The 27,215-nt window shown below is 44.8% G+C and overlaps 2 protein-coding genes across 2 annotated transcripts; both read left to right on the plus strand.

Moving 5' to 3' along the window:
• Window positions 1-3,799: 3,799 nt before the first annotated feature.
• On the plus strand, window positions 3,800-5,517 carry LOC129154840 (uncharacterized). Its single transcript, XM_054735090.2, has 4 exons — window positions 3,800-4,104; window positions 4,285-5,036; window positions 5,128-5,353; window positions 5,430-5,517. Exons 1-2 carry the CDS (start codon window positions 3,800-3,802, stop codon window positions 4,856-4,858), a joined length of 879 nt encoding a protein of 292 aa, XP_054591065.2. The 3' UTR covers window positions 4,859-5,036; window positions 5,128-5,353; window positions 5,430-5,517.
• Window positions 5,518-14,100: 8,583 nt separating this feature from the next.
• On the plus strand, window positions 14,101-27,158 carry cdc25b (cell division cycle 25B). The gene is made up of 15 exons (XM_015941958.3): window positions 14,101-14,522; window positions 14,626-14,708; window positions 14,898-14,946; window positions 17,607-17,648; window positions 17,745-17,778; window positions 17,928-18,062; window positions 19,056-19,175; window positions 19,249-19,389; window positions 19,482-19,559; window positions 21,743-21,931; window positions 22,498-22,602; window positions 22,669-22,731; window positions 22,810-22,908; window positions 23,007-23,252; window positions 26,288-27,158. The coding sequence occupies exons 1-15, from the start codon at window positions 14,314-14,316 to the stop codon at window positions 26,426-26,428; spliced, it is 1,734 nt and encodes a 577-aa protein (XP_015797444.1). The 5' UTR covers window positions 14,101-14,313; the 3' UTR covers window positions 26,429-27,158.
• Window positions 27,159-27,215: the final 57 nt, after the last annotated feature.

The following is a 27,215-nucleotide window of genomic DNA, read 5'->3' on the forward strand; positions in this document are numbered from 1 at the left end:
TGATTACTACTACTCGGTAGATTCCAGCCGTCTAGTGTTACAGTGACTTTGTATCTCTTGTGTTTGGCTTATTTCTCTGTGGACTTTTGTGCTTACGTCTTGTTCAGGATTTTTTTTGGAACATCTCTGGAGTAGAGCCGTCTCAGGATACAGTGACTCATCAGGAGACTCACCTTTGCCACATACTGTCTGGACTCAGCTTCCCAGTGTTCTTCATCTCTCCAGTCGCCCCACTCCTCTGCTTCCCACACGCTCCCTCTCCTGGATTTACACACCTCGACTCACCCAACTCTCGACCGGCCCCTCCCTATTTTTCCTCATCTCCTTTGCCCAGTAAGTCTTATCTCTGCACCTCCTCAGTTAAGACTTACTTCTCAGGACTCACCTTATTTTGCTCTCCCCTCCTCAGACGCTGAGTACGGACTTTACTCATCCACTGGAAGCTCCAGTGCGCTTTTTGTTCCAGTCTACTAATAAATACCTTTTTTTGATCTTTATTTGTGAGTGTGTTGATTCTGCATGTCCTGGGTTAAACTCCTTCCCCAGACCATGTCAGAATCATCCCGCCAACCCGCTAACCCAGCAGACTCAACCCTCTCAGATCTTCTTCAGAGAATGTCTCAACAGGAGCAGACATTACCACTGCTTATGGATCAGCTCAACGCTGCCCACAATCGTTACCAGCAGTTGGAGGCCCTAGTCCGGCAGATCCATGAGCGGGTTACGCAGCCGCTGCCACAGACTACAAGGTCGGAACCTCAAGCAGCCGCTCCTGTTGCTTCCGGACCGGGAGTTCCTGTCCCCACAGAGATGTCACATTTTCGTCCAGCCGTTTCTCCTCCCTCACAGACATTCAGCGGTGAGTTCGAAGAGTGCCACAGCTTCCTGCTCCAGTGCCGGCTTGCGTTCGAACGCTCACCTGGAGCCTTTCCCACGGACTCAAGTAAGATTTCTTACGTTATTGGAGTACTACGTGGAAGAGCCCTACGGTGGGCGGAAGCTAAGAGCCATTGTGCTGCCTTTTTAGCAGGACCTTTTGATGAGTATTTAGCGGACTTTACATTAACTTTTGGACAGACTGAGTCCGTTTCAGATATCGGAAAGAGACTCTGGAACCTGTCGCAGGGCCGACGATCGGTTGCAGACATGTCTGTGGAGTTCCGAACCCTGGCAGCTAGGACTTCGTGGAACGAGGAGGCGTTGATGGCTGCATTCACGGAGGCCCTCAGTGTTCGTGTACTGGATCAGCTGGCGCTGTGCCCCGAACCTCAGTCTCTCGAGGGGCTCATTCGCCTGGCCATCTCCATTGATAAACGTCACCAGGAGCTACGGCGCCCCGCCAGCAGTGCCCGTCCAGCTCCCATTCCTGACCGAAACCTGGGTGGTCATCGCTCCTTTTCCGAGACCCCCACAGCTGATGAACCTATGCAGATGGGTCGCACTCGCCTCACCCCAGAGGAACGGGAACATCGTTTGAGGTCAGGTCTCTGTTTATATTGCTGGCAAACCGGACACTTTGCCAGAGCCTGTCCTGCTCTGGGAAAAGGGAGAGCCCATCAGTAAAGCCGGGGCTACTGGTGGGCGGAAATTCAGACTCTTCTAGCTCCCGTTGTTCAATTCCATGCACTGTGTGTTTTAATTCTGAACAATTTCAGTTAGAGGCTCTGGTGGACTCTGGTTGTGAGCAATCTATGTTGGATGTCGGTTTGGTGAAGAGGTGGAAAATACCTACCACCCGTTTGTCTTCTCCTCTCACGGTTTCGTCTCTGGATGATCGCAGTTTGTCCACCATCACTCACCAGACCATCCCACTGCAGATAAAGGTGTCAGGTAACCACACAGAACTTCTGGCGTTTTTTGTATTTCCCTCTCCCCAGTCTCCAGTGGTTCTTGGCCATTCCTGGTTGAAACACCACAATCCCCAGCTTAACTGGAGAACCAGTCAGATTGAAGGATGGAGTCCTGAGTGTTCTCTAGCCTGCCTTCGCTCAGCCTCACCAACTCTCCAAGATTCCACAACCTCTCCTCCTGAGAAGATTGACCTCTCCAACGTCCCTCCGGCCTACCATGACCTCCGACAGGTATTCAGTAAGGACCGTGCTTCTTCTCTTCCCCCACACAGACCTTTGATTGCAGCATTGAGTTGTTACCCGGAGCCCCACTTCCCTCCAGTCGACTATATCACCTTTCCAAACCTGAGAGGGAGAGCATGGAGAAATATATCCAGGAGTCTCTAGCAGCCGGTCTTATCAGGCCGTCCACCTCACCATTGGGGGCAGGGTTCTTCTTTGTTCCAAAGAAGGAGGGGACTCTAAGGCCATGTATTGATTACAGGGAATTGAACCAAATAACAGTAAAGAACAAATATCCTCTGCCTCTGTTAACCTCCACTTTTGAACCCATTCAGGACGCCACCATTTTTAGCCACCTGGATCTCAGAAATGCGTACCACTTGGTACGAATCAGACAGGGTGATGAGTGGAAGACGGCATTTAAGACTCCGTTAGGACATTTTGAGTATCTGGTAATGCCTTTCGGCCTAACTAATGCTCCAGCTGTGTTTCAGTCTCTGGTGAACTCTGTTTTAGGAGATATGTTGAATAAGTACGTGACAGTCTACTTAGATGACATTTTGATTTTTTTCAAAGACTCTGGAACAACACGTTTTGCATGTGCGTTCTGTGTTGCAACGACTCCTGGAAAATCGGCTTTATGTGAAGGCAGAGAAATGTGTTTTTCATGTCTCTACTGTTAAGTTTTTAGGGTTTGTGATCGAAAGTGGGAGACTGAAGGCTGACCCTGAGAAGGTCCAGGCGGTCACAGAGTGGCCTACCCCCTCGTCACGTAAACAGCTTCAGAGATTCCTGGGTTTTGCCAATTTCTACAGAAGATTCATCAGAAATTTCAGTCAGACTGCCACACCTTTAACCAACCTCACATCCACTAACCGCCCTTTTGTTTGGTCCACAGAGGCCGAAGCAGCCTTTCAGAAGCTGAAGAGACTTTTTACGAACGCTCCAGTGCTCCATCGCCCTGACCCCCAACTCCAGTTTACACTCGAGGTGGACGCCTCAGACACCGGAGTCGGTGCCGTGTTGTCACAGGTATCACCGCTCGACCATCGCCTTCACCCTTGTGCTTTTTTTTCTCGCCGTCTCACCCCAACAGAGAGCCGATATGACGTGGGTGACAGAGAGCTCTTGGCGGTGAAACTCGCCATTGAGGAGTGGAGGCACTGGCTCGAGGGAGCTGAGATTCCCTTCATCATCTGGACTGATCACAAGAATTTGGTCTACCTCAGAGAGGCCAAGAGACTAAACCCACAACAATACAGGTGGTCCCTTTTCTTCTCTCGTTTCAACTTTCAGATTTCATACCGACCCGGATCCAAGAACGTAAAACCAGATGCTCTCTCGAGACAATATGCTTCTGACCAGGAGACTGAGCTCTCCACCATCCTACCCCCGGCGTGTGTTGTGGGAGGTGTGACGTGGGAGATACGTGACCAGGTACTGGAGGCACAGAGAACTGACCCTGATCCAGGTAAGGAACCTCCAGACAGGATCTGGGTTCCGCAGGCTGTGAGAAGCAAGGTCATTCACTGGGCTCATACTGGCAGATTTTCACTGCACCCCGGAGTAGGATGTACAATAGCACTCATCAGACGCACATTCTGGTGACCGGCCATGTACCGAGATGTCAAGGATTATGTTTCAGGTTGCCACATCTGTGCTCAGCAGAAGGGTGATCACCGTGCACCTGCGGGACTGTTGAACCCTCTGCCAACCCCCTCTCGACCATGGTCTCATGTGGCTCTGGATTTCGTATGCGGTTTACCGAATTCTCAGGGGTTCAACACCATACTCACCATTGTGGACAGATTCTCCAAAGCATGCCATCTCATTCCTTTGAAAACTCTTCCATCTTCTACTGTTACAGCCAAACTGCTCATCAGACATGTTTTCCGGTTGCATGGTATCCCGGAGGAGAGCTTGTCCGATCGTGGTCCCCAGTTCATATCCAGAGTTTGGAGGGAGTTTGCAGAGGCTCTGGGGGCCCGAGTCGCCCTTACCTCTGGACACCATCCCCAGACCAATGGTCAATGTGAGCGTATGAACCAAGAACTCGGTGCTATGTTACGCTGTGTATGTTCAGCTCACCCGTCATCATGGAGTTCGCACCTCCCCTGGATTGAATACGCCCACAATTCTCACGTCTCTACAGCAACAGGTCAGTCACCTTTTGAATCCTCATTGGGTTATCAACTTTCCCTGTTCCCTCCAGTCTCCAGCCCTCGCCTCGGTTCCAGTTTCTCCGGGGGGCCAAACGGGCCTGGGCATCCACCCGGGCGGCTTTGGACAGGACGGCTGCCTCCAACAAACGGCTTGCTGATCGCAGGCGGCGTCCTGCCCCGTCCTACGCTCCTGGTCAGGAGGTTTGGCTCTCCTCCAAGGATATCCCCCTGAAGGCATCCAGCCGCAAACTTTCGCCCAGGTTTCTGGGTCCTTTCAGGATTCTGGACATCCCCACGCCCTCTGCGGTCCGGCTGGCCCTGCCTCCCTCTCTCAGGGTTCACCCTGTGTTCCACGTGTCCTTGGTGAAGCCGGTGACCACGAGCCGTCTCTGCCCTACGCCCGCTCCTCCCCCGCCTGCACGGTTCTACAAGGGCGGTCTGGTTTATTCTGTTCGCAGGATTCTGGACTCCCGACCCCGTGGCAGGGGCATCCAGTACCTCGTTGACTGGGAGGGGTACGGCCCGGAGGAGCGTTCCTGGGTTCCACGCTCCTTTATTGAAGATCCGTCCCTCATCCGGGACTTCGAGGAGGCGTCTGCCAGGACGCCGGGAGGCGTCCGTTGAGGGGGGGGGGGGGGGGGTGTACTGTCATGAGTCGGTGAGTACTCCCATCGCACATTCTATCTTTGAGGTGTTTTTCAGGAGAGGGAGGCGCCCAGCTGCTTCTGGTTAGCAATCAACGGCACTGGCTTCTTAAGGAGTTGGAGAACACACCTCGACGCGGGATGATTACTACTACTCGGTAGATTCCAGCCGTCTAGTGTTACAGTGACTTTGTATCTCTTGTGTTTGGCTTATTTCTCTGTGGACTTTTGTGCTTACGTCTTGTTCAGGATTTTTTTTGGAACATCTCTGGAGTAGAGCCGTCTCAGGATACAGTGACTCATCAGGAGACTCACCTTTGCCACATACTGTCTGGACTCAGCTTCCCAGTGTTCTTCATCTCTCCAGTCGCCCCACTCCTCTGCTTCCCACACGCTCCCTCTCCTGGATTTACACACCTCGACTCACCCAACTCTCGACCGGCCCCTCCCTATTTTTCCTCATCTCCTTTGCCCAGTAAGTCTTATCTCTGCACCTCCTCAGTTAAGACTTACTTCTCAGGACTCACCTTATTTTGCTCTCCCCTCCTCAGACGCTGAGTACGGACTTTACTCATCCACTGGAAGCTCCAGTGCGCTTTTTGTTCCAGTCTACTAATAAATACCTTTTTTTGATCTTTATTTGTGAGTGTGTTGATTCTGCATGTCCTGGGTTAAACTCCTTCTCCAGACCATGTCAAAGATCACCAATGTAAGATGGTGCTTGTCCATGTAAGGCCCTAAAGACCAGAACCAGGATCTTGAAATGAACCCTGAAGTTGACTGGCAGCCAGTGAAGCTGGAGGAGAAGCGGGGTGATGTGGGTGTGTTTGGAGGACTTGGTCAGAAGCCGAACACAGGCGTTCTGAACCACCTGTAGACGGTTCAGGGAGGTTCTGCTCAGACACGTGAAAAGAGAGTTACAGTAGTCTAAGCGTGAGGAGATGAAGGTGTGGAGAACTGTCTCAAGTTCAGAGCGGGACAGAATGGGACTCAGCTTAGCAACGTTCCTGAGATGGAAGAAGGAAGAGCCAACAAGAGAACTGACATGAGAATCCAGGGTGAGAGCTGGGTCAAAGGTCACGCCAATATTCCTGACAGAAGGTTTGGTGTGAGAAGCAAGCTGACCAAGAGAGTCTCTGACTTTGGGAACCAGCTTGTCTGGGGCACAGATGAGGATCTCAGTCTTATCTTCATTCAGCTGAAGAAAGCTCCCAGCCATCCAGGTTTTGATAGAGTCTAAGCAGGTGTGTAACAGCTGCAGCTTAGACATCTCATGGGGCTTAAAGGAGATGTACAGTTGGATGTCATCTGCATAAAGATGGTAGGAGATTCCTGTGAAAGAGCTCAGGCTTATTATCTTCAGTCTTATCTGAAGAGGAAGCAGATAGAGGCCCCAGCACAGAGCCTTGTGGGACACCATGAGTGAGGGAGGTAGCAGAGGACCGAAACTTGAAGACGGTCACAGAGAAGGAACGCTCAGATAAGAGGTGAACCACTCCAGAGCAGTTCCTGATAGGCCTACCCAGTCTCTCAGCCTCTCCAGTAGCAGATGATGGTCAACAGTGTCAAAGGCTGCAGTCAGGTCGAGCAGAACCAGAACAGAACAGTCCCCTGCATCACTGTGAGTCAGAAGGTCATTAGAGACCCTAAGACTGGGGTCTCCAACATTTTTTGGCCCGTGAGCTACTTTTACACAATGAAAGTACAGGAGAGCTACCACCATACAATTTATTCACATTGATGCTTTCCGTGTGTGAATTTGCTGATGTTAAAAGTGCTATACGTGTTCAGCAGTTATGTCATAAATGAACAAATACTTCGAAACACTATCCATTTAAAGAACATTTAATATTCTTTAGTAGCAGTTCATACAAAACATTTCAAGTAATCATTGTTATGATCACTTTTCCAAACAATGCAAAATAATTCTTCTCATAAAATGAATAAAGCAGAGAACATTTTAAATGAAATACAAGCTAAATGTGATGAAAACACAAAATTATAAATAGCTTGAACTGAAGTAAAATAAATGTAAAGATAGAAACAAGATTTCTTTCCTGCTTTCCTGATTCATTTAATCATTTTTATGGGGTTTTTTTTTTTTTTGCTCATCAAAGTTGAGTTAAGCTTCAATGACTGCTGGTAAAATGATGCTTTGCTGTGTTTTTTGTTGACAATATTAAAATAAGGTTGGAGGTTTATCCTTTTTATCTGCCTCTGGATCAGCTTTGCGGGTCTGACGGCTGTGCGCAACACAGAGCAGAGAGAGAGAGGGCTTTAAAATCATGTTGAGAAAATCATTTGTTCAAACTAATACACAGGAAATGTCCAGGAAGTTTGGAAGCCTGTATTCATCATAATAAACAAACAGGCTTTTATTTGTGTTAACCAGCCTTTACCAACTTTACTGTCGCCCAAAATATTTTACTGAGGATGTTTTTCTGAAACCAGATCTTTGTAACCAACATCACCCCGTCTTCTTTAGAAGCACGTCTTCATCACCACTCTTTTTTTTTACTTCCATAAAATGTATTTTAATTATATTTAGAGAAAACGGGACATCTTGCAAACAAATTAAATATCTGTCCCTCGATAATAACAAGTCTGATAGGATGGCTCGCTGGCTGCTTTCAGACGAGTAACTTTTAAGTGAGCTACTGGTAGCTCGCGAGTGATATGTTGGTGACCCCTGCCCTAAGAGGAGCTGTTTCAGCTCTACAAAAACCTGACTGGAAACTGCTACAACCTTTTCTAAAACTTTGGGGATTAACAGAAGTTTAGAGAATTTGAGCTGGTGGTACCTCTGGGAGGGGTTAGCCATTGTTGATGCCTATTGGAATGCTCGTTTATTAGTTTCAATGAAAAACCAGATGCAACCAAAACATTTAGCATAAGTTTGAGAATCACAAACGTTTAGAAACGTAATTTGAAATTTTTAAAAAATATATGTTTTGGAATTGTAGAATTTTTTAATTTGTCTGTTGCTGTACTAAAATTAAAATAAAATCTATGGAGATTTATACTTTATTTTGAAAATAATGAGCAGCAGCAACATATATAAATATTTTATTCTGATTATTTATTCACTCATTACCTGTATATTTTTATTTATTTCTTGACTAATCAAGATGGATTTATGGTTTGTGTGAAGATTAATATGCAATTTCCTAGGGGTGACCCTGGCCACCCCTGGACATCCCTAGGGGACACCACTGCTATGAATGTGTTCTTCACTCTCGAAAACCACCTAAAGTAATTAAAATAACAGAAGAATTGCAGCAGTTTAGTTTGTGTGTTAGTTCCCTGAGGATGTGTTTAAAACGAAAGGATGTTCTCCATCTTGACCTCTGAAACAAATGTCTGACCTCAGCGCTGAGCAGCAAACAACACTGGACCTAATTAGACCAGTATGAATAAATGATCAATCACTGGGACATTACAGACAGATGCTGCTAATCGTTGAGTTATGAACATTTCATAAAGCTTCCTCTGATTTTTGTGGAACTTATTAACTTTTAATCACTCGTTCATGATTAATAAATCCTGTAAAAACAAGGTTCTGGCTCTAGCACCGACAGCTGGGCTAACCAACTGCTGAGCACTCACACACGTGCGTGTACACTAATCCTGAGTTTTTCCCCATTTTTGGGGTGCAGTATCAGATGAGCACTTAGCAAGGGGTCACCAGACCCTTGTGAATAAGCAGCTCAGTGAGACTGGTGGAGTTTCTGTTCTGGGGGGGTCAGATGGGGTCCGCTTTTCAGAGACCAGTTTGCTTTCTGTTGGGTGTGAGTTTGTGTATCGGATGACCTCATTTAACTCATTTTCAGTGGTTAAACAACAAACAAAAACTTGGTTTTGATTTATCACTCAGGAATAGCTGTGATCTGTTCTGTCCTCCTGTCAACCAGCCACAGCTCCGTTCCTGCTGGATGCTACGTTGGTATCGGTGCATAAATAAAACAATCATCAGTAAAACAACCATAGTAATGTATGCACCATAACCTAATTTCCATGGTTACTCCCAAAGCCTGCACTCTTTTTGGTTGCTCCTTGCTGCTGCTTGCTGCTCCCAATGACTGGAGCTCGCCGATAGATCACTTACCTTTCTCATTTCTGATCAGTTTACCTGCTTCTGACGGATTACTCCGATTATATTGTGTGTGTGTGTGTGTGTGTGTGTGTGTGTGTGTGTGCGTGCGTGCGTGCGTGCGTGTGTGTGTGTGTGTGTGTGTGTGTGTGTGTGTGTGTGTGTGTGTGTGAGTGCGTGCGTGCGTGCGTGTGTGTGTGTGTTTTAATATTATGTTTAATATTTTCTGCTCTCGCTGCTGCTTCTTGGTCAGGTCTTGGGTCGTCAATCGACTCACCTGGTTGAATAATGGTCAAATAAACAAATAAATAATGTGGACGACGGTGGCACAGGAGTCAAGTGCTCGCCCCGTAAACGGTAGGTTGCAGGTTCGAGCCCCGCTCAGTCTGTCGCTGTCGTTGTGTCCTTGGGCAAGACACTTAACCCACCTTGCCTGCTGGTGGTGGTCGGAGGGACCGGTGGCGCCTGCGTACGGCAGCCTCGCCTCTGTCAGTGCGCCCCAGGGCAGCTGTGGCTACATCGTAGCTCATCCCCACCAGCGTGTGAATGTGTGTGTGTGAATGTGTGTGTGTGAATGGGTGAATGATTGATTGTGTTGTAAAGGTTCCAGGACTCTAGAAGGCGCTATATCAAATGCAGGTCATTTACCAAATAATCACCCTAGGCACAAACATTGTTTTGTCCAAACTTTTTGAAAATTAAATTAGGAAAATAGTTTCTCTCCCATCCTTTCCGCCCCTTCCTTTCTTTTCTCCCCTGTATCATACTGAAGAATCACCCGCAAGCTTTGTCACTTGACTCTATCACCCTCCGCCTCTCTGTCCTCCTCCCTTTCATTAACCCCCCCCAAACTGCAGCCTTTGGTCTTTGTCCCTCCCTGGTCCCTCCTCATCTTTTGTCTCTTTCCCTCCAGAATTCCTCTCCAGAGGCAGGAGCTTCCCACTCTCTGTCTGTCCATCTGTCAGTCTCAACCACGAGCAGATTTTAGCTTCTCTCTCTTGAAGCCTGAAGGTGCCAAAGGTCTGCTCAGCTGGTTGGTGTGTGAGAAACCAGAGGTCACTGCTGGTTTTTACTTTGTACACACGTTGTTGTCATGTTTCTGCTGCTGACTGTAGTTTTCATTTAAAATGATTGGAATGGTCTAATTGAACTGAAATGCATGTGCAAAATGTAATGGAGTTTACAGAGCACATTATTTTCTGCAGCTGCTCAGAGAAACAAACAAACAAATCAGTTGGAGTCAAAGCAGAAAACCATATATGGAGGAAGGAGCAGTGTTTTATATGTTTCTGTTTGATGTCCTGCAAAAAACCTCAGTAGGCGGATGAAATGTCGCGTTTGTCTTGGTCCCCCAAAAAGAGTTAGATAGCTTAGCGTGGCACATGCTGTCATAAATGAATCTTTGTGGGCATCCCACCGATTCCAGAGCAACCTCCAGACCCCTGCGCCAGTTTCGCCCGAACAAGCTGATTGTAAGGATAAAACAAGTCCTGGTCTGATTGTGTCTTCACAAAAAGAATCTCTTGTTTCTGTCTTTAGAAGAAAGAAGCAAAACAACTTCTCCCTTTCTGTAAAGATTAGATGAATAACCCTCTAGATGAATGTCACCTCTGGTTGAGACTAAACTAGACTTCCATTAACAAAGGCTGTTATGGGAGTTTTTCATAAGTCAAACTTTGGGAAACAACTAAAATAAAATATGTTTTTTTTAATGTTACATATCTATCACACATATTATAATGCTCCACACTAACATATACACAAAGCCTGATAGCAAATCTCATTAGTTTTCAACTTTATTCTGAAAAGACATCATTTCTTATCATCTTATTGTATAATTAAAGCCAGTGGCTTTTATTTTTTCATTCTTGACTACTTTGCCGTTCTAACAAAGGTTGTAACTAGTTGTATTTACTTTTGCATTCATGTCGTGGCAACCAGTTAGTGAACGCAGTGGTTGTCACAAGATCAGCACAGCAGGAGGGTAGCATCCCAAAATCAAATTGTTCTGGAACAGCGATCAGATCTCATGCACATCCCCCCCACTGACAGTTAAAAGGCATCATCAACACAACCAGCGATGACGTCACACACACACACACACACACACACACACACTGCCTCGGGGACAGTTTTCTGTTGATTAAAGCCCCAGCATGGTGTTGAGCTGGTGCTGGGTAACATTCTGACAGTGCTTTGAAACACAGTTACCATTACCTGAACTGGAGCCGTTGGAGCTGAAACAAGTCACATCCATGCAAACACGCCAAAGTCAGCCAAGACTCTAAAACAGGACCTGAAAGTATCGCCTCCGGTCACTCGGTGGTTCATACATACTAATACCTCTTGTGCAATGACTCCCTCACCTTCAAGCCCCACTTAGACAATCTGTGAAGAAACTCAAACTCAGATTGACGGGAAAAGTAAAAACTGTGACATCTTGGATAATAAAAATAATTTAGGAAAAATTGTGAGTTTTAACAGTTCATTCATGAAAAGAGGCTAACTGGTCTTTTCACGAATGAACTGTTAAAAGGCACATGAGCTTGGGGGCTGATCTGGGAACACATTCTTTATAGAAATCCCTACAGTTGCTACCACAACCTTCTAGCTGCTGCCGTGGCTTTTCCTATAACCAACTCAAACAGGTTCACAGACAGTTTTAGACCAAAGAAAACAAGACTCTGTTGAAATCAGCATTTAAACATTCTTTAATTCAGCTGTCCTTAGGTTGCAGGTTTAGTTGGAAGCAGGAGGTTTAATTTGGACTGAAACATCTTCCCTCTCTTTTGTTTCCTTTTTCGGATCTAGGGTGTGGAGCTTGGAGCCAAATTATTCCGTTTATGCACCTCCAGTAAAGGTCAATAAACCCAATTAGCATTTGCAATGCCAATCACTACTTTAGCAGGACAAAGTATACTAATGAATAGCTGAAGCTCTCCCACTCTGCTTTGCTGAAACGATGCCTTCCTGTTTGTACTGATGACCTGCGTGCATTGAGCTGCATGCTTTAACTGCAGCGGGAAGTGTGCATGAAAGTTTGGACCTCTTAAGAGATCATTTTACAATAATCAAGCAGGAGAAGTTGTATAAACACATAGAAAGTCTCACACAAACCCCAGCTGTTTTAACAGCTCTCTGTTTTCCTCAGGCAGCCAATAGTCTGGTTAAACTGGTTACATGATCCCATGATTTACTGCTCGAAATTTGTAAAATTTTGTTTATCCCATGAAACAAGGCTTCATGCTGAACTGCTTTTATTCTCAACAGTAAAAATAATTTTAAACGGGGATTGACAGAAGCAAAACAATCCAACTATGGCAAAGATTAAAATTACTCCATGGATGCTAGACATTTTGACTGGGGTGAAAGGGTTAATCTCGGTCTAGGTTTTCTTTTGTTTGGGTTTCTTTGGGGGGGGGGGGGGTTAATGTTTGGGGGAAACAAATAATCAGTTAACATCCAAAACTGGTACAAGATTTACATGATGCGTTCATATCTTCGGTAGCTGAACATGTGGTGCTGTGAAAGCATCATAAGTAAGCAGCTGTCTTTAAACGTAGGTCAAAAATATTTAGATGTATTTTTTTCCAATTTTGTGCTATTTTGAACTATGTATCAAATCAATTTCCCTCTGGGATTAATAAAGTATTTTTGAATTGAATTGAATTGTACATTTGGAATTCAAAAGAAATAATGTTTGATTCATTCTTGACAGGTCTAAAGTTAAAGTCCCATTAGTTGTCACACACACAGGTGTGTGTGCAAAATTTGTTCTCCGCATTTGACCCATCCCCTGGGGGAGTGGTGAGCTGCAGACACGGCCGCGCTCGGGAACCATTTGGTGGTTTAACCCCCCAATCCAACCCCTTAATGCTGAGTGTCAAGCAGGGAGGCATCAGGTCCCATTTTTTCAAAGTGTTTGGTATGACCCGACCTGGAATTGAACCCTGATCTCCCAGTCTCAGGGCGGACACTCTACCACTAGGCCACTGTGAAAGGTTGGATTAATCAGTTCATTTAAAAAAGCAATCCAATATAAAGGCAGTGGTTATCTGATTGATTGTGAACAAGTGATGTTCAGTTAGCCTGGCAAGCCAGACTAAATAAATGTATTATTTAGTCTGGCCATGCTCCATTGACGGCTCTCGGTTGTGGGGCGGGTTCTACCGTTGTCTTTCAAATGATCTCCACATTCCATTGGACAATGAATGTGACATACTCTTGTTTCACTCTGTTGCATCATCCCACCCACCAGGCATATAGAGTGCCCTGATTGGCCCACAAAGCGATAAAGCTCTGTGATTTGTTCACTAAGCAGATAGAGCACTATGATTGGCCCACCATTATGGACCAATCACAGCTCTTTATGTGTTTGAAACCCCTCTAGAGAGCTGTGATTGGCTAGCCAGAGTCCTGGTAGGAGCTGCTGAGGTTCCAATGGAGCATGCCTAGACCATTCTTTGCAAAGCAAGAATTTGGTCTAGTTCACTAGGCTAATGTTCAGTGGCTTGGCCTGCCAGACATCCTCTGTTTAATTCTACACACAGAACTAACGCCTCCATAAGGAAGCATGGGGCTGACTGGCTGCCAGGCTAGATGTTCAGTGGCTTGACTAAAGTTTTCATGCCAGATTGATAGAATCTGAGTGTTTTAGTTAAACATTTGCAGAGTGACTGCATCATTAAATGTGAAGGTAAACAATGCAGTTTTGGTGAAAATATGCTGGTGTCATGTCCACTCCTATTACATGATGCGTAGGAATGTATTCATAAATTATATCATTAATGATTTGACTTAAGAAAGACTTAAAATGCAGACTAAAATATGATCAGACATGTTTATGGAGACTAAGAGGATGGTTAGGTCACATCCTCTCTCCTCTCTATCCGGTGAGAACAATGGAGAGTCGCCTCGGGCGTTGATTGGTTATTCAGGTGTAACAACGCTTCTGATTGGCTGAAAAGTTGCCGCTCCTTGGCTTTTATTTTGAACATTAACGTGAACAGCCTCTCTCGTTCTTCTCAGAGAGCAGAAGCTGTCAGGGTGAGCTGAAGCTGAGTGCTGCTGCTCTGACAATAACAGCAGTTATGTGGCTCTAGTCTTTTCACAAGGCCGAATGAGTATTTGACTCCAAACGGAGCTACCGAGTCACCTAAAGTCGGTGCTTCGGATCATATTTTTGGACATGTTTTCTTAATTTGCTGCTACCTCGCTGGTTAGCTTCCGGGTTCGCGTGACGTTTTTACTGTGTTGCTATTTGGCTTTATCTGCTTCACAGCTCAGATTAAATCCATCACGAAGTGCTATCGTCTCCAGGTCTTCCAGATTGGATCGCAGTAACGATGGAGTCCCGTTTTGGCAGCACTAGTCCGGTTAGCGCCGCATTTAAACGCAGGCCTGACGGGATCCACGGCCTTTCCTCACTCACTTTGCCCGACGTGAGCGGCTCGAGCGCGCACTGTAGGACTTTGTTCTCGCCCGGGCCGGCGGCGGTTCTGTCTCCGGTCACCAACTTGGCTCTGGACATGAACAATTTAGCCGGACTTGGGAGGTACTGTATGAAGTTTGTGGGTTACTTGAACCTATTTCTTCTTCCTACCAATGTTAACCTTTTTATACACAATGTTTACATGAGTTAATGTTTTTAATCGCAGCCAGTACGACACTCCTAAGAGAAGAAAGTCTCCCCCCCTTGAGAAGGTCCCCTCTTTTGCCTCTGATGCCTCCTCTGATGCTGGTGAGCTCGTTTTTTGTGTGCCATGCGTGAATTCCTGTGTTAATAGGATGCTTCACATCTACATCAGTACATTCATGTGTGATTAACTGGGCAGCAGAAAGCTTTTGGTATTTTTCCATCACCCGTTTTTAAGCTGATTGGTACTCTTTGGTTCTTGCATATATTTTGAGATTTCCATTTGTTCTTCAGGCCTTGGTCTGGATCTCCCCAGCCCCGTGGATGGAGAAGTGGAAGATGTGTAAGTGTTGAGATGTTCTCTTCCTGCCATTACTAACCACCTTCTGACCGTTTTCATTCTCCTCGCCCTTCTAAACTGCCTCTGTGTGCTCTGCTTTAGCCACGCTCCATTTCTCTTCCACAGCATTATTGTTTCTGTCGACTCTATGTTGAGAGAAGCGTAAAAGCATCTTTCTGAGCATCACTTCCTCCAAAGACGAGTCTGTAGTTGACGATGATCCCACGAGTACAGAAACTGTCTGAGAGCCTTGGTAAGAGCTTGTTGAGCTCAGCGTTATCTGCTGCCCAGTCCTGGGTGGCCCCTCAGCTCACAGTTGGGCGCAGTGTTGCCAGATCCAAAATCCCACAATATCGTACAGAGAGGCCTAAATTATCGTTTTTCAGTACAAATTATCGTACATTATAAATATGATAATAACGTTCTATAAACGACTTCTCACTCCAATATAATATAACAAAGAAGGTGTTTTATATTGCCCTGTTTAATTAAACATCTTTAAAACCAGTAATATAATGCCTATAAATGTGCAGAGTGTGTCGGCACCACTCCGACCTCCACGCATTGACACAACATGCACATTTGCGCTGTCCTATTGTCTGGTGTTGCTTTGCTTTACCTTCACCCGTCCCTTCTCTGGTTTTTCTTTTAAGATTACAAGCCATTGTCTCGTCGCTCTGTCCTCCTAGCTTAGACTTAACTCGGCGCGCTCGCGGGCAAACAGCAAAAACTGGCGGGCCACTGCCACATTATTTAACCGTACAGTTTCTCGCGAGAGTAGGCCCTATCGATGTGATTGGGCTATTTATTGTACAGATCCAGTCAGTTTTTGTAATAGACACAATAGCATAAACCTGTAAGCACCGAGGTGAAATCTGACTTCAGAACAGTTTAAAATTATGTAATTGACTTGGGAAAGCCACAGCAAAAGACGGTGTTACTAGGTGCAATGTGAAATTATCGTACATTTGAGGATTTTTGAAACTACTGATCGTACAGAGCCCAAAATTATGGTACACATACGATAATTATCGTACATCTGGCAACACTGGTTGGGCGAGTCTCTGCTGCCGGATGTGTTTTCCTTTGCAACAGTATTGGGGGGGGGGGGGGTGACCTCATTCTCAACAGCTGTTGAGTTGCTCGGAGGATTCCAGGTTGGGGGAGGTTGCCCTGCCTCCAGCTTTAATGAAACCCAACCCCTCTTGGGTTTTGGCACACTTTTTCTAAGCAGCATTCTTTTGGTGGTGGTGGTGGGGGTGGGGGGGGGGGTGTTGCAATGGTGCTGTAGAAACGAGGGCACAATCACAGCAACTGCTTTCCCCTCTTCTGGTTCTACACGCTCCCCCCATCAGCAGACAAAGAGCTCTTGCAGAATGGGGGCTTTAGCAGGCATCTGGTAGATTAGCTGATCTCTGCCCCCCTACACACACACACACACACACACACTGAGCAGCACAGCACCCTGCCTCTCAGCTCCACTAGTTAGCATACAGGTGTGCATGGCTCCAAGGCAAAGGACCACCTCTCTTCTTTCATCCATCCAACTGTTTCCTCTGGCTTCCACAGAAGCTCAGCATTTGTCACTTTTAAGATTCGATTAATTTTGATGGACAGGAGCTTTGTTCTTGACTTTATTTATTCTCACCATGTTCAAGGTGTCCTTTTTAAAATAAACAATAATTCAAATTCAAATTTTATTTGTCACATACACATTCATACACAGTACAAAATGCAGTGAAATGCCTTACACAACTGCTCGTGACCTAAGAGTTGAAAATAAAAAACTGTACACCACGAATTAGAATGAAGGGTAAATTTAACTGGGAAAGAGTAAGGTAAAATATATCTGAATTAAAGTTGAATAATAGAATAGCTTTACAACAAAATACACGATACAATACAAATTAGAATAAAAGGTAAATTTAGATGGGAAGGAATAAGATAAAATATATATAAGTTGAAGTTGAGAATAAAGTAACTGTACAACAAAATACACAGTATGTAAATGTATAAGAATGTATGAAAAAATGAAAATATCTGTACAAAACAGCGGCTGAACAAGTACTAAATGGAAATGAAAAAAAAAACATATATATATATGTATGTATATACATATATATATATGTATATATATGTATATATGTATATGTATATATATGTATATGTGTATATATATGTATATGTATATATATGTATGTATATATATATATATACATATACATATATGTATATATGTATGTATACATATATATACATATATGTATATGTATATATATGTATGTATATATATACATATATATATATATATATATATATATATATACATATACATATATGTATATATACATATACATATATGTATATATATGTATATACATATATATATATGTATATACATATATATATATATATATATGTGTACATGTATATATATATATATATGTGTACATGTATATATGTATATGTTTTTTTTTTCATGTCCATTTAATACTTGTTCAGCCGCTGTTTTGTACAGATATTTTCATTTTTTCATACATTCTTATACATTTACATACTGTGTATTTTGTCTGTTATTTGGATGGCTGAGGTCCTTCACGATCTTCCTGGCCTTGGTCCAGCACCGCCTGCTGTAGCTGATCTTTTTCTGTTTTTCTCCCCAGGTTTGAAAAGGGCATTCAGCAGTCCAGTCGAGTGTGTAACCAGTATGTTCCTTTAACCTCTTCATGCTTTTTCTAGGAGTTGTTCATTATTCATACACCTGTTGATTTGATCATTTCCCTCTTCTGTATCCATTTTAGGACAAGGTCAATTCGAAGAAACAACTCCTTACCAGTAAGTGTTTTCTGATCTGCACACAAAAGGAATATGGTGTTAAAATGAAGGCTAGATGATACTGTCACACTTCAGTGCCATTTTGTGTATTATGCAGACACTAACTCACTGAATCTTTTACAACTCATGTTCTCCTCCCCCAACATCAGCTCCAGCTCCTGGGCTTCAGTCCGTGTCTGAAAGGACAAGAGACAGACTCAAATCGCTATGGAATATTTGGCCAGCCACCTTCTCAGAGGACTGCTTCATCCAGCTCTAAGCATGACAAGGAGAACATGCCAGAGGTCAGTGGGGTCATGGTTTTGGTGGAAAACCTCTAGAAAGTGTTTATTGACCAGAGTTCTGGTGGCTTTAGCTCATTGTTCACTGCAGCAGCTTAAAGCCACACTATGCAACTTTATTCCATGTTTTAAAATACTTTTCTTGAGCCAGTATGTGCTAAAATGTCCTTTGCAGGTTTAATGAAATGTCCCTGTGACCCCCACTGCTCTCTGTTGTGGCACTTAAAACTTCCGAGTGGCGGGCTGCCACCGGTTGGACCTAGAAAACATGGAGCTGACGTGCCTGGCACTGGAGTCTGCATGTTTTAAAGTGATGTTGTGTTGTTTTTAACTGTGAATCTCTGGAAATATCCATCAAAATGTTGCAATAAATGACCTAAAAGATGCCCAGTTGTTGAAAAATATTGACAGTTTCATAACTAATAACCATAAAAATCTGTTCTAAAATACATGGAGCGGGTCCGAGTCTCTGGGCGACAGCATGCTGTGTTTCCTTCTATGGAAGACTGTGAAAACAAAATTTATTTACTGATTTGTAGCAAATGGTTAGAATTCTTTCAGCATTAGTAAACTTTACACATTTACCTTCCATCTAATGAAGGCGGGGGACACATTGCTGATGGATTAAGGAATAAAAAGACGAACGCACAGAGAGAATAGTTTCTCTTTTGGTTGTACTAAATGGACACTAGGGGGTGCTAAAAGCAATCCAACATGGCTAGTCTTTAAAGTGTATCTGTTGCCACGGTGATTGCATTGCATCATTTGAATGAAGTTTTTATTTTTTTTGGTTCTGCATTTTGTGAGTTCTGTCCAGGACGAACGTGTGTGTGAAAGAGACGATAGCAGAATAAAAGACTCGGCTGCATGTGCTTGTATCTGGAGCTGATGATGAATGTCTATGTTGTGAATTTAAATAAGTTTTCTTGACTTTTCACAGCAACCTGGGTTTGCTTCCAGAGTTAAAATTGTTTCTGTCCATGTGTTTATTTTTAGGAGGGCTTTGAATTCAAAAAACCCTCCAAGCCTGTGTCACGGAGTCGTGGGCGCTCCTTCAACGGCGACCACCCAAAGGACGCCTTCGCCCTGCGACCCAACTCGGCCCCGGCTCTAATGGTATGACCATGTGTGAAGGTCGAACGCTTGTGAGCTGGTAGCAGAACGAGGCTGACGTGTGTGTGTTTTCCAGCTCTCCTCACCTCCTCCAGTCTCTCAGATCGACTCCTTTAACTCCAGCCCTTTGTGTCTGAGACGCTCCTCCCTCACCTCCTCCCTACGTGACGACGACGACGACGACGGCTTCTTAGACATATTTGATGACAACATGGAGGTGAGAGGAGTGGATTAGAACAACAAACACAGTTGAACATAAACCAATATGGCAGCAACAGGTCTCTGACAGAAGCATTCTGCTGCCTGCAGGATGACTCTGGGATGCCAACAGGGATGGCGAGTTTGCTCACTGCCCCGCTGATGGCTGACAGCACAGCAGAAGACTCTGTGAGTTATGTTTCATACACTTATCCATAGGGCTGCACGATATTAGGAAAACCTGCGATATTCGATAACAGTGCTTAATATTGCGATATCAATATTACTCACGATAAATGAACAAATACTAAAGTATGCAGTGTTGATGTCGTCTGGCGTGTGACGTCTGCTCTGGGTTCAAAGCAAACAAAAACTAATGCATGAATTCCATTACAACATAACATTTTTATTGCAAAAACATGCAGCTGCACCTGCTACTGTATTAGCAGCTGCACCTGCTACTGTATTAGCGGCTGCACCTGCTACTGTATTAGCGGCTGCACCTGCTACTGTATTAGCGGCTGCACCCGCTACTGCATTAGCGGCTGCACCCGCTACTGCATTAGCGGCTGCACCCGCTACTGCATTAGCGGCTGCACCCGCTACTGCATTAGCGGCTGCACCCGCTACTGCATTAGCGGCTGCACCCGCTACTGCATTAGCGGCTGCACCCGCTACTGCATTAGCGGCTGCACCCGCTACTGCATTAGCGGCTGCACCCGCTACTGCATTAGCGGCTGCACCCGCTACTGCATTAGCGGCTGCACCCGCTACTGTATTAGCGGCTGCACCCGCTACTGCATTAGCGGCTGCACCCGCTACTGTATTAGCAGCTGCACCCGCTACTGTATTAGCACCTGCTACTGTATTAGCACCTGCTACTGTATTAGCACCTGCTACTGTATTAGCAGCTGCACCTGCTACTGTATTAGCGGCTGCACCTGCTACTGTATTAGCGGCTGCACCTGCTACTGTATTAGCGGCTGCACCTGCTACTGTATTAGCAGCTGCACCCGCTACTGTATTAGCAGCTGCACCCGCTACTGTATTAGCGGCTGCACCTGCTACTGTATTAGCAGCTGCACCTGCTACTGTATTAGCGGCTGCACCTGCTACTGTATTAGCAGCAAAACAACAAACTGCATGCATGCAGTTTCTCAGTGACTTTAAAACATCACCTCCACCATAAAACTTTTTCTGATGCTTCAAATACAGAAAAACATCCCTTACCAGGGTTTCTGAATAAATAAAAATATCAGAAAATAAGTTTAAATGTTAAATAATGGTTAACATCACTTAAATACAACAGCAAATTCTCTCATTGCTACTGAACATTTTCTCCACTTATGTGGTTATGACATAAGGCTGTTGCTGTAATTGGGAAGTGAACTGCGCTGGGCCAAACTAGGAGAATATTAAGATTTTCTGAGGGAAAGAGAAAAACAATTGTCTACCTTTCAGAAGAGGAACTGGCAAAAAACTACGTGGAAAATATGTGAAAACGTTTGTTTTTAACCCCAAATTGAACAAGTTTACCTAGATCTTAAAAAGCAGCTCAGCTGATGAAACTGCAACCGATTCTGGTAACAAGCTAACAAATTGAACTAGCTCCTAAGATAACCGGCTAGCAGAGCTTCTGACTGACGGTTTATGTGCAGCAGCAAATCAACTATCCTGATTAACAAGGTTATAAACGCTCATAAATGAAAAATCACTTTGATGTGTGGGGGAACTTTTCCTGGCCCTCTTTAGCAGGGTGGGACTGGGAGGAGAGTGCTGTAGCCTTTTAGCTAGAAGCTAACCGGAGCCACCACCCGGTGGAACACTAGCGACATGGAGGAAGGTGGGTTGGTTCACCGGCACGTGTCGGAGTCAGCCCGGTTATTATCAGCTGCTTAACGACACCGAGCGGACTCACGTTCACGTTTGAAAGCAGCGCTGATTCCAGAAACTCAGCACAAAGTGCGTTCGTTAATCTGAGCCAGCATGACGAACAAGGGAACGGCGCCGCTAACTCAGTTCGGGTGCTGCTTTCCATCCTAAGGTCTACGTAGGGGGCGGGCGTATTACGTGAACGGACCCATCTGATTGGGCGCATATCAGAAGGACTACATTTGATTGGTCAAATAATACTTCCGCGTAAAAAACAGAGCTGGTTTACAAAAAGCTGATGTATGACACGGATGGAAATGTTTGACCCAACATTTATCGCCGTTTTTGGCGTGCTTTGCGATGGGCCTATCGCACGTCCTGTTATCGAGATGACGATAATTTTTCGATATATTGTGCAGCCCTACTTATCCATCAAGTCTTCAGATCAACAACAGGATGTCTTTTCTCTGCATGTTGTCCCCGTCCTCGTGGGTCTTCAGCCTGTTATCCGGTGTCGACCACGGAACCTGTTTCGCTCACCTTCCACGCCCAGTCCGGCGTCCCGTCCCTCTGGGAAGCGCCCCGACTGCCCCACTGACGAAAACACCCCCATCAGGGTAAAGAGACGACGCAGCCTGGCAGGAGCGTGCGTCACCACTCTGGAAGAAAAGTCGGAGTCTCCTAGATCTGTGAGTTTGTTGTTTGCATGAACGTTAACGGCAGCAGTAGTGTCCAAAAACAGGCAGGAACTCACTTTTAGTCTGAAACAAGGAGCCTTAAACGTTCCAGTCCAGTGTAGTTCCAGATCTTTTCTGGGATGGTTTCTACTAACGAAGGGAACTGCAAACGTTCCTCAACACCAGAGTTCTACAACGCACTTCTCCGTTACGCCATGGCAACGAGTGCTGCTTCACACTACGGTTTATAAAACCACCTGAAATAAAAATAAAAGGCACAACTGCTTTATTTAGATTTTGTTAGCTAATTAGCGTTTAGCGTCGATACGAAGAGTCTTGAAAACAAACACACAGCAAATCAAGTCCAGGATTATAACGTTTGTGCCAGAAGTCCACAGAGACGCTCAGCTGTGTCTGTTGGGGTAAACTGTTCACTATGGTGCACTATTTCTGCAGCCATGACTCCGTGTTTATTATACACACAGGGTGGTGCACTAGGTTCTGTAGGCAACGGCCCGCTGGACCTTTCTAAATGGGTCGTGTTTCTCCTCCTAAAGTCAGTTTTTTTCTCCTTCCAGAGTTTTTCTCTGCTCCAAAGGTCCAAGTCCTTCTGTCACGTAGAGATAGAGAAGCTGCTCGACCGTGAGAGCGGCTCTCATGAGCTGATAGGAGACTTCACTAAGGTAGGGCAGACTGGAGTCGGCTGTTTTCTTACTCAAACGGGTTTAAAAGTGTTTCCTCTTCTTTAGCCTTTCGTGCTGCCCACCGTGGAGGGCAAACATCAGGACCTGAAGTACATCACCTCTGAGATGGTGAGCAGAGCCTTTGATAGAAGCCCTTTCTGAGCCAAGACTTAATGCTATCAGTGATAATCGTTTCATGACGTTTAGATGGTCGCAGCTCTGACCGGACAGTTTGATCATTCAGTCGAGCAAATCATCGTCATCGACTGTCGCTACCCTTACGAGTTTGAAGGCGGACACATCAAAGTAAGTGAACCGACGAGCGTTTGAAATACTGACACAGATTTAGCGTCTCACATTCGGCTTTGTATTTACCAAACTTGCTTTGGCGTGATTGGTTCCAGGGTGCTCTGAACCTGCATCAGGAGGAGCAGGTTGAGAACTTCCTCCTCAGGACACCCATTGCCCCGTCCTTCCCAGACAAACGGGTTGTCATCGTCTTCCACTGCGAGTTCTCCTCGGAGCGTGGCCCTAGAATGTGCCGCTTCATCCGGGAGCGAGACCGCGCTCTGAACGAGTATCCCAAACTCCACTACCCCGAGCTCTACGTCCTCAAGGATGGATACAAGGACTTCTACCATCATTTTCAGGTCCGTTTGGGTTCTGAGTTGTCTACATTGAGAAATGGGTTATTGTCGTCATCAGGAACTCTTGTTAGGGCTTGAGGTTAGTTTTGCATTAATACGAAGCCGGTTTCTGTCTCTGGCATTGGTGATGAACATCTTAGGAGCACCTTAAAGTATCAACGATGCAGGACCGCAGCGACATAAACACAGGTAGATTACAGGTGTAAGAGCAGCTAATTGGGTCAGGCCAGACGACCTGGTGACTGACCTGGCAGCACGTTAAGAACAAGAAGAAAACGAATGAGGGGTGCCGTGTAGCTTCTGGTGTTCTTTTGGAAGAAGTTGCAGCATTTAATCAAACACCGGAAGGGAAGAACGAGATTTTAGGTGGAAGCTGCTGGGAGCCATACTTCTAGTGGTGATGTAACTTTACCAGGGATGTAACGATGCGCTAAGATCGGTTTAAAACCAGTTTAATATTCATCGTTTTAGAAAGAAGAAATCAAGTCACAGCGGCTACAAATATTACGTAATATGGCATGCTTGCTTGCGCCAGACATTGTGCCAAAGTGCTGCTAATCAGAGCAGGCAAGTAAGGATGCAACAAATTATTATTGTTAATAATAATGATCAGTGACCTGTATGGATCGGTTCAGTGGTGGTCATAAGGAGGAGGAGCTTATTAAACCACCTGCATCATTTAAGCATATGGGAGCATTGTGGCTGCGCTGTAAGATACAATCATCCAAAATTTAGCACGTGCTTTCAGTCTTAAGGTGCTGCGCGCACACACACACACACGCACACACACACACACACACACACACCTCTGATCATTGGAAAGGAGAAGGGTGGTGTGCAAAACATGCCTCTGACAATTGTCACAAAGGTGGTAAGGCCTGTAAATATTGTTGGGGACAAATCTGTAAAAGAGGACTAAATAAAAATAAACGGCGCATCAGAAAGGTGAGGAGATGACCAGTGAAAGCAGGGGACACTCGGAGAGCATCTACATTGGGCAAGCCATTTTAACAATTAATCAGCAATGACACCTCTGTGTAGCTCCTGATTTTAGCAAGTTGCACTTTGAGCAGAAATTTTTGCACCAAGTTTTCTACAATATAAAGAAAGAGCAAAGCTTTTTGTTTTTTCTGTTCTTTTTCTTTCTGCCGATCCGAAAAACGACCCGATCCATGACTGAAAACCGTGATACGATCCAAACCGAGAGATTTTTCCTCGGCTGCACCACTAGAAGCAAGCATGGCTACAGCAAGCAACTTTGAGAAAGTGGATGCTCCAAGCAGTTTGAAGTCAACAGTGGTGCAGCATTGTGGCTCCTCCACGAACGACATCCTGACAAGACAACAAGGGTCACACTATTGTTCGTGTTCTCCATGGCATTTGTACACGATCACTGCTGCACCTTTCAATGATAAAGGTCAACTACGTACACAGGATCGGTTAGGCCACGTGTAAGACACCACACTTGTATTAAGGCAAAGGCTTTAAATAGGGATGCACCGATACTGATAGTGATGCCAGTATCAGTAAAAGTAACCGATACAATGCAGTTGCCTGAAAGTGGCTTTACTGTAACTTGACATTTCTGTTCACCTAGTATTTTAATTTTGTGATCATTTCTATTCATTTATTTAATTTATTTACCTCAGTCTTTTCCTGTTGAAAGCAGAGAAGAAAATAAAACCTGTATTCCAATTCATTACATGTTTTTGTGTGGTAGAAGTATCGATATTGGCGAGTACTCGGATCCAAGTATCGTGTCGTATCGGTTTGGAAAAAAGTGGTATAGTTGCATCCCTAGTTTTAAATTATGTGCGCCTACATTCATAACTATGAAAGTAAGTTGGCAAGCTTCTGGCTTGGGTTGATAAATGCTACATGCTAGCTTAGGGCTGGGCTATTAATCAAAAATGTATTATCGACTAATCAATATCGGTTTATCATGTCAGTATAGTCGGGAATAAAAGAAAATGAAAAGATGTTTGTAGGTAAGCAACGTTCATGTCCTTTTAAGGAGCTGTACCACCTCGAGTCATGTGACTCGATGTAATACATGTGACAGCCCCATCTAGTGGACAACTTTGTGAAATTCTCAATATTTCGTGATGTTGGTTTTAGGCAATATCGCCTAGCCCTATGCTAGCTCTTTGCTAGCACAGTGAGGAAGCAGTGCTAACAACGTTAGCAGAGAGTTATCATTTCAGAAACAAAAGACTCATGGTGTTAACCCGCCTCTATGATAACGTTGTTAGCGTGGCTTCAACACTGTGCCATCTTTGGCTAGTAAAGGTCTAGCATCTGTCATCATTTAGCAACCCAAAGCAATAGATGTAAGTGGTCACATGCTATTTAAAACCATAGTCTGTATTTGAATGTGGCGTCTTAAATATGGCTTGAATAATCCTGCCGACTGGCATCCATGGCAGGTTGTGCGCAATCGCTAAAAAAACGCAATCGACAACACAAACGGTGCTGCAACCCAGAAGTGATTCAACTGGCTAAGAAGTCAGGAAGCGTCAGACCAGGGGTCCGTGGCATAAACCCTGTTGAGCTCTAAACAGACGTAAATAATGGTTGCTTTTGTTTACATACATGCTAGTGTTAGCATCATCACAGCTAGCAGAAACTGAAGGATAAGAAGCAGTTTAAAACTCTCCTGAGCCCCTGCTTCAACATTAAAATGACTCATGATCCAGTTATGGAGTTTTTCCGTGGAGCAACAAGTTGAGCAAGTAATTATCGTCATGAGTCTTCTTCAGTTTCAGCATCATTGTTGCTTAGGAGTGGGGCTCTTAAGCTTCCTCATAATCTGATTACCTCTCACAGGGTCCTGTCTTCTCCCCTCTGTGTGACTCATCACTAAAGCCTCTATCGCCACCATGCAATGTGCTGGTGTTGCTGACAATGTTGCTTTATTGTAAATCATATTAACTGTTGCTCTCCCTGGCGATGACTCCCTGTCTCTGTAAGGCTGGAGGTAGCGCTGCTGCATGCTAGCATCATTGTTTTAGTGTGACTTATTCTTGTTGTGTGTGCAGTCCCAGTGTGAGCCCCCGTCCTACCGGCCCATGCTCCATGAAGATTTTAAGGACGACCTGAGGAAGTTTCGCCTGAAAAGCCGCACCTGGGCTGGGGAGCGCAGCAAAAGAGACATGTACACCCGCCTGAAGAACCTGTGACCTCCTCACTGAAGCCCGAGTCCTCGCCCATCTACGGGATAACAGCTTTTGAGATCGCACACGCTGAAAAAAGAATTTTTTATTTTTAGATCTCAAAAGTTATTTAACAAAAGTCGAAGGTTTGTGCAAATTTTAACCGAGGGCCGGTGTGACGAGCAGAAGACTCAGCCTGAAGAGAAAGCGTTCAGAGGTGTAATTAAGATGATTTTTGTTTTAGTAAAACCACTTGGACCTACTGTCTGTTCTACTTTATTTTATTTTATATGATGGCATTGGCTGCACATTCGGTGCCATCCAGCAATAATCCAACCAAACCAAGCTGCAAAGGCGCAGGTTTCTCGTATTGAAGCACTTAATTTTAATACCTTGGAATGGTATAGTGCTTTTTTTGATACGTTTTTTTAGACATATGGTTGACAAGTTGTGTTTTACTTTAACATCATGTGTTTTTGTTGTGTTTAAGTGTCTCAAAATGCAAATTGGCTAATGGAATGATGTAAAAGATGAATACAGACGTTTTCATTTCTCATCCTTCTCAGCTGTGATTTTATTGTACCAAAGCACACAACGCCTACCTGGTGACTGCTCTGAGTCTAGCTTAGTGTGAGGAGATTTATGGTCTTGGCATCTTTTTAAAAAACGTTTTAATTGAATTCCTAAATTTTCGTGTGTGTGTGTGTGTCAGTCATGGGGGGAGCTGCTGAAATAAACATCCAGTGTGTGACACAAAGACGAGCCTTCTGTCTGAATTGTGCCGTGTGAGACCGGTGAAGCTGGTTCTGGTTCT

This window comes from Nothobranchius furzeri, chromosome 18, assembly GCF_043380555.1.
Source record: "Nothobranchius furzeri strain GRZ-AD chromosome 18, NfurGRZ-RIMD1, whole genome shotgun sequence".
Taxonomy (NCBI): Eukaryota; Metazoa; Chordata; class Actinopteri; order Cyprinodontiformes; family Nothobranchiidae; genus Nothobranchius; species Nothobranchius furzeri.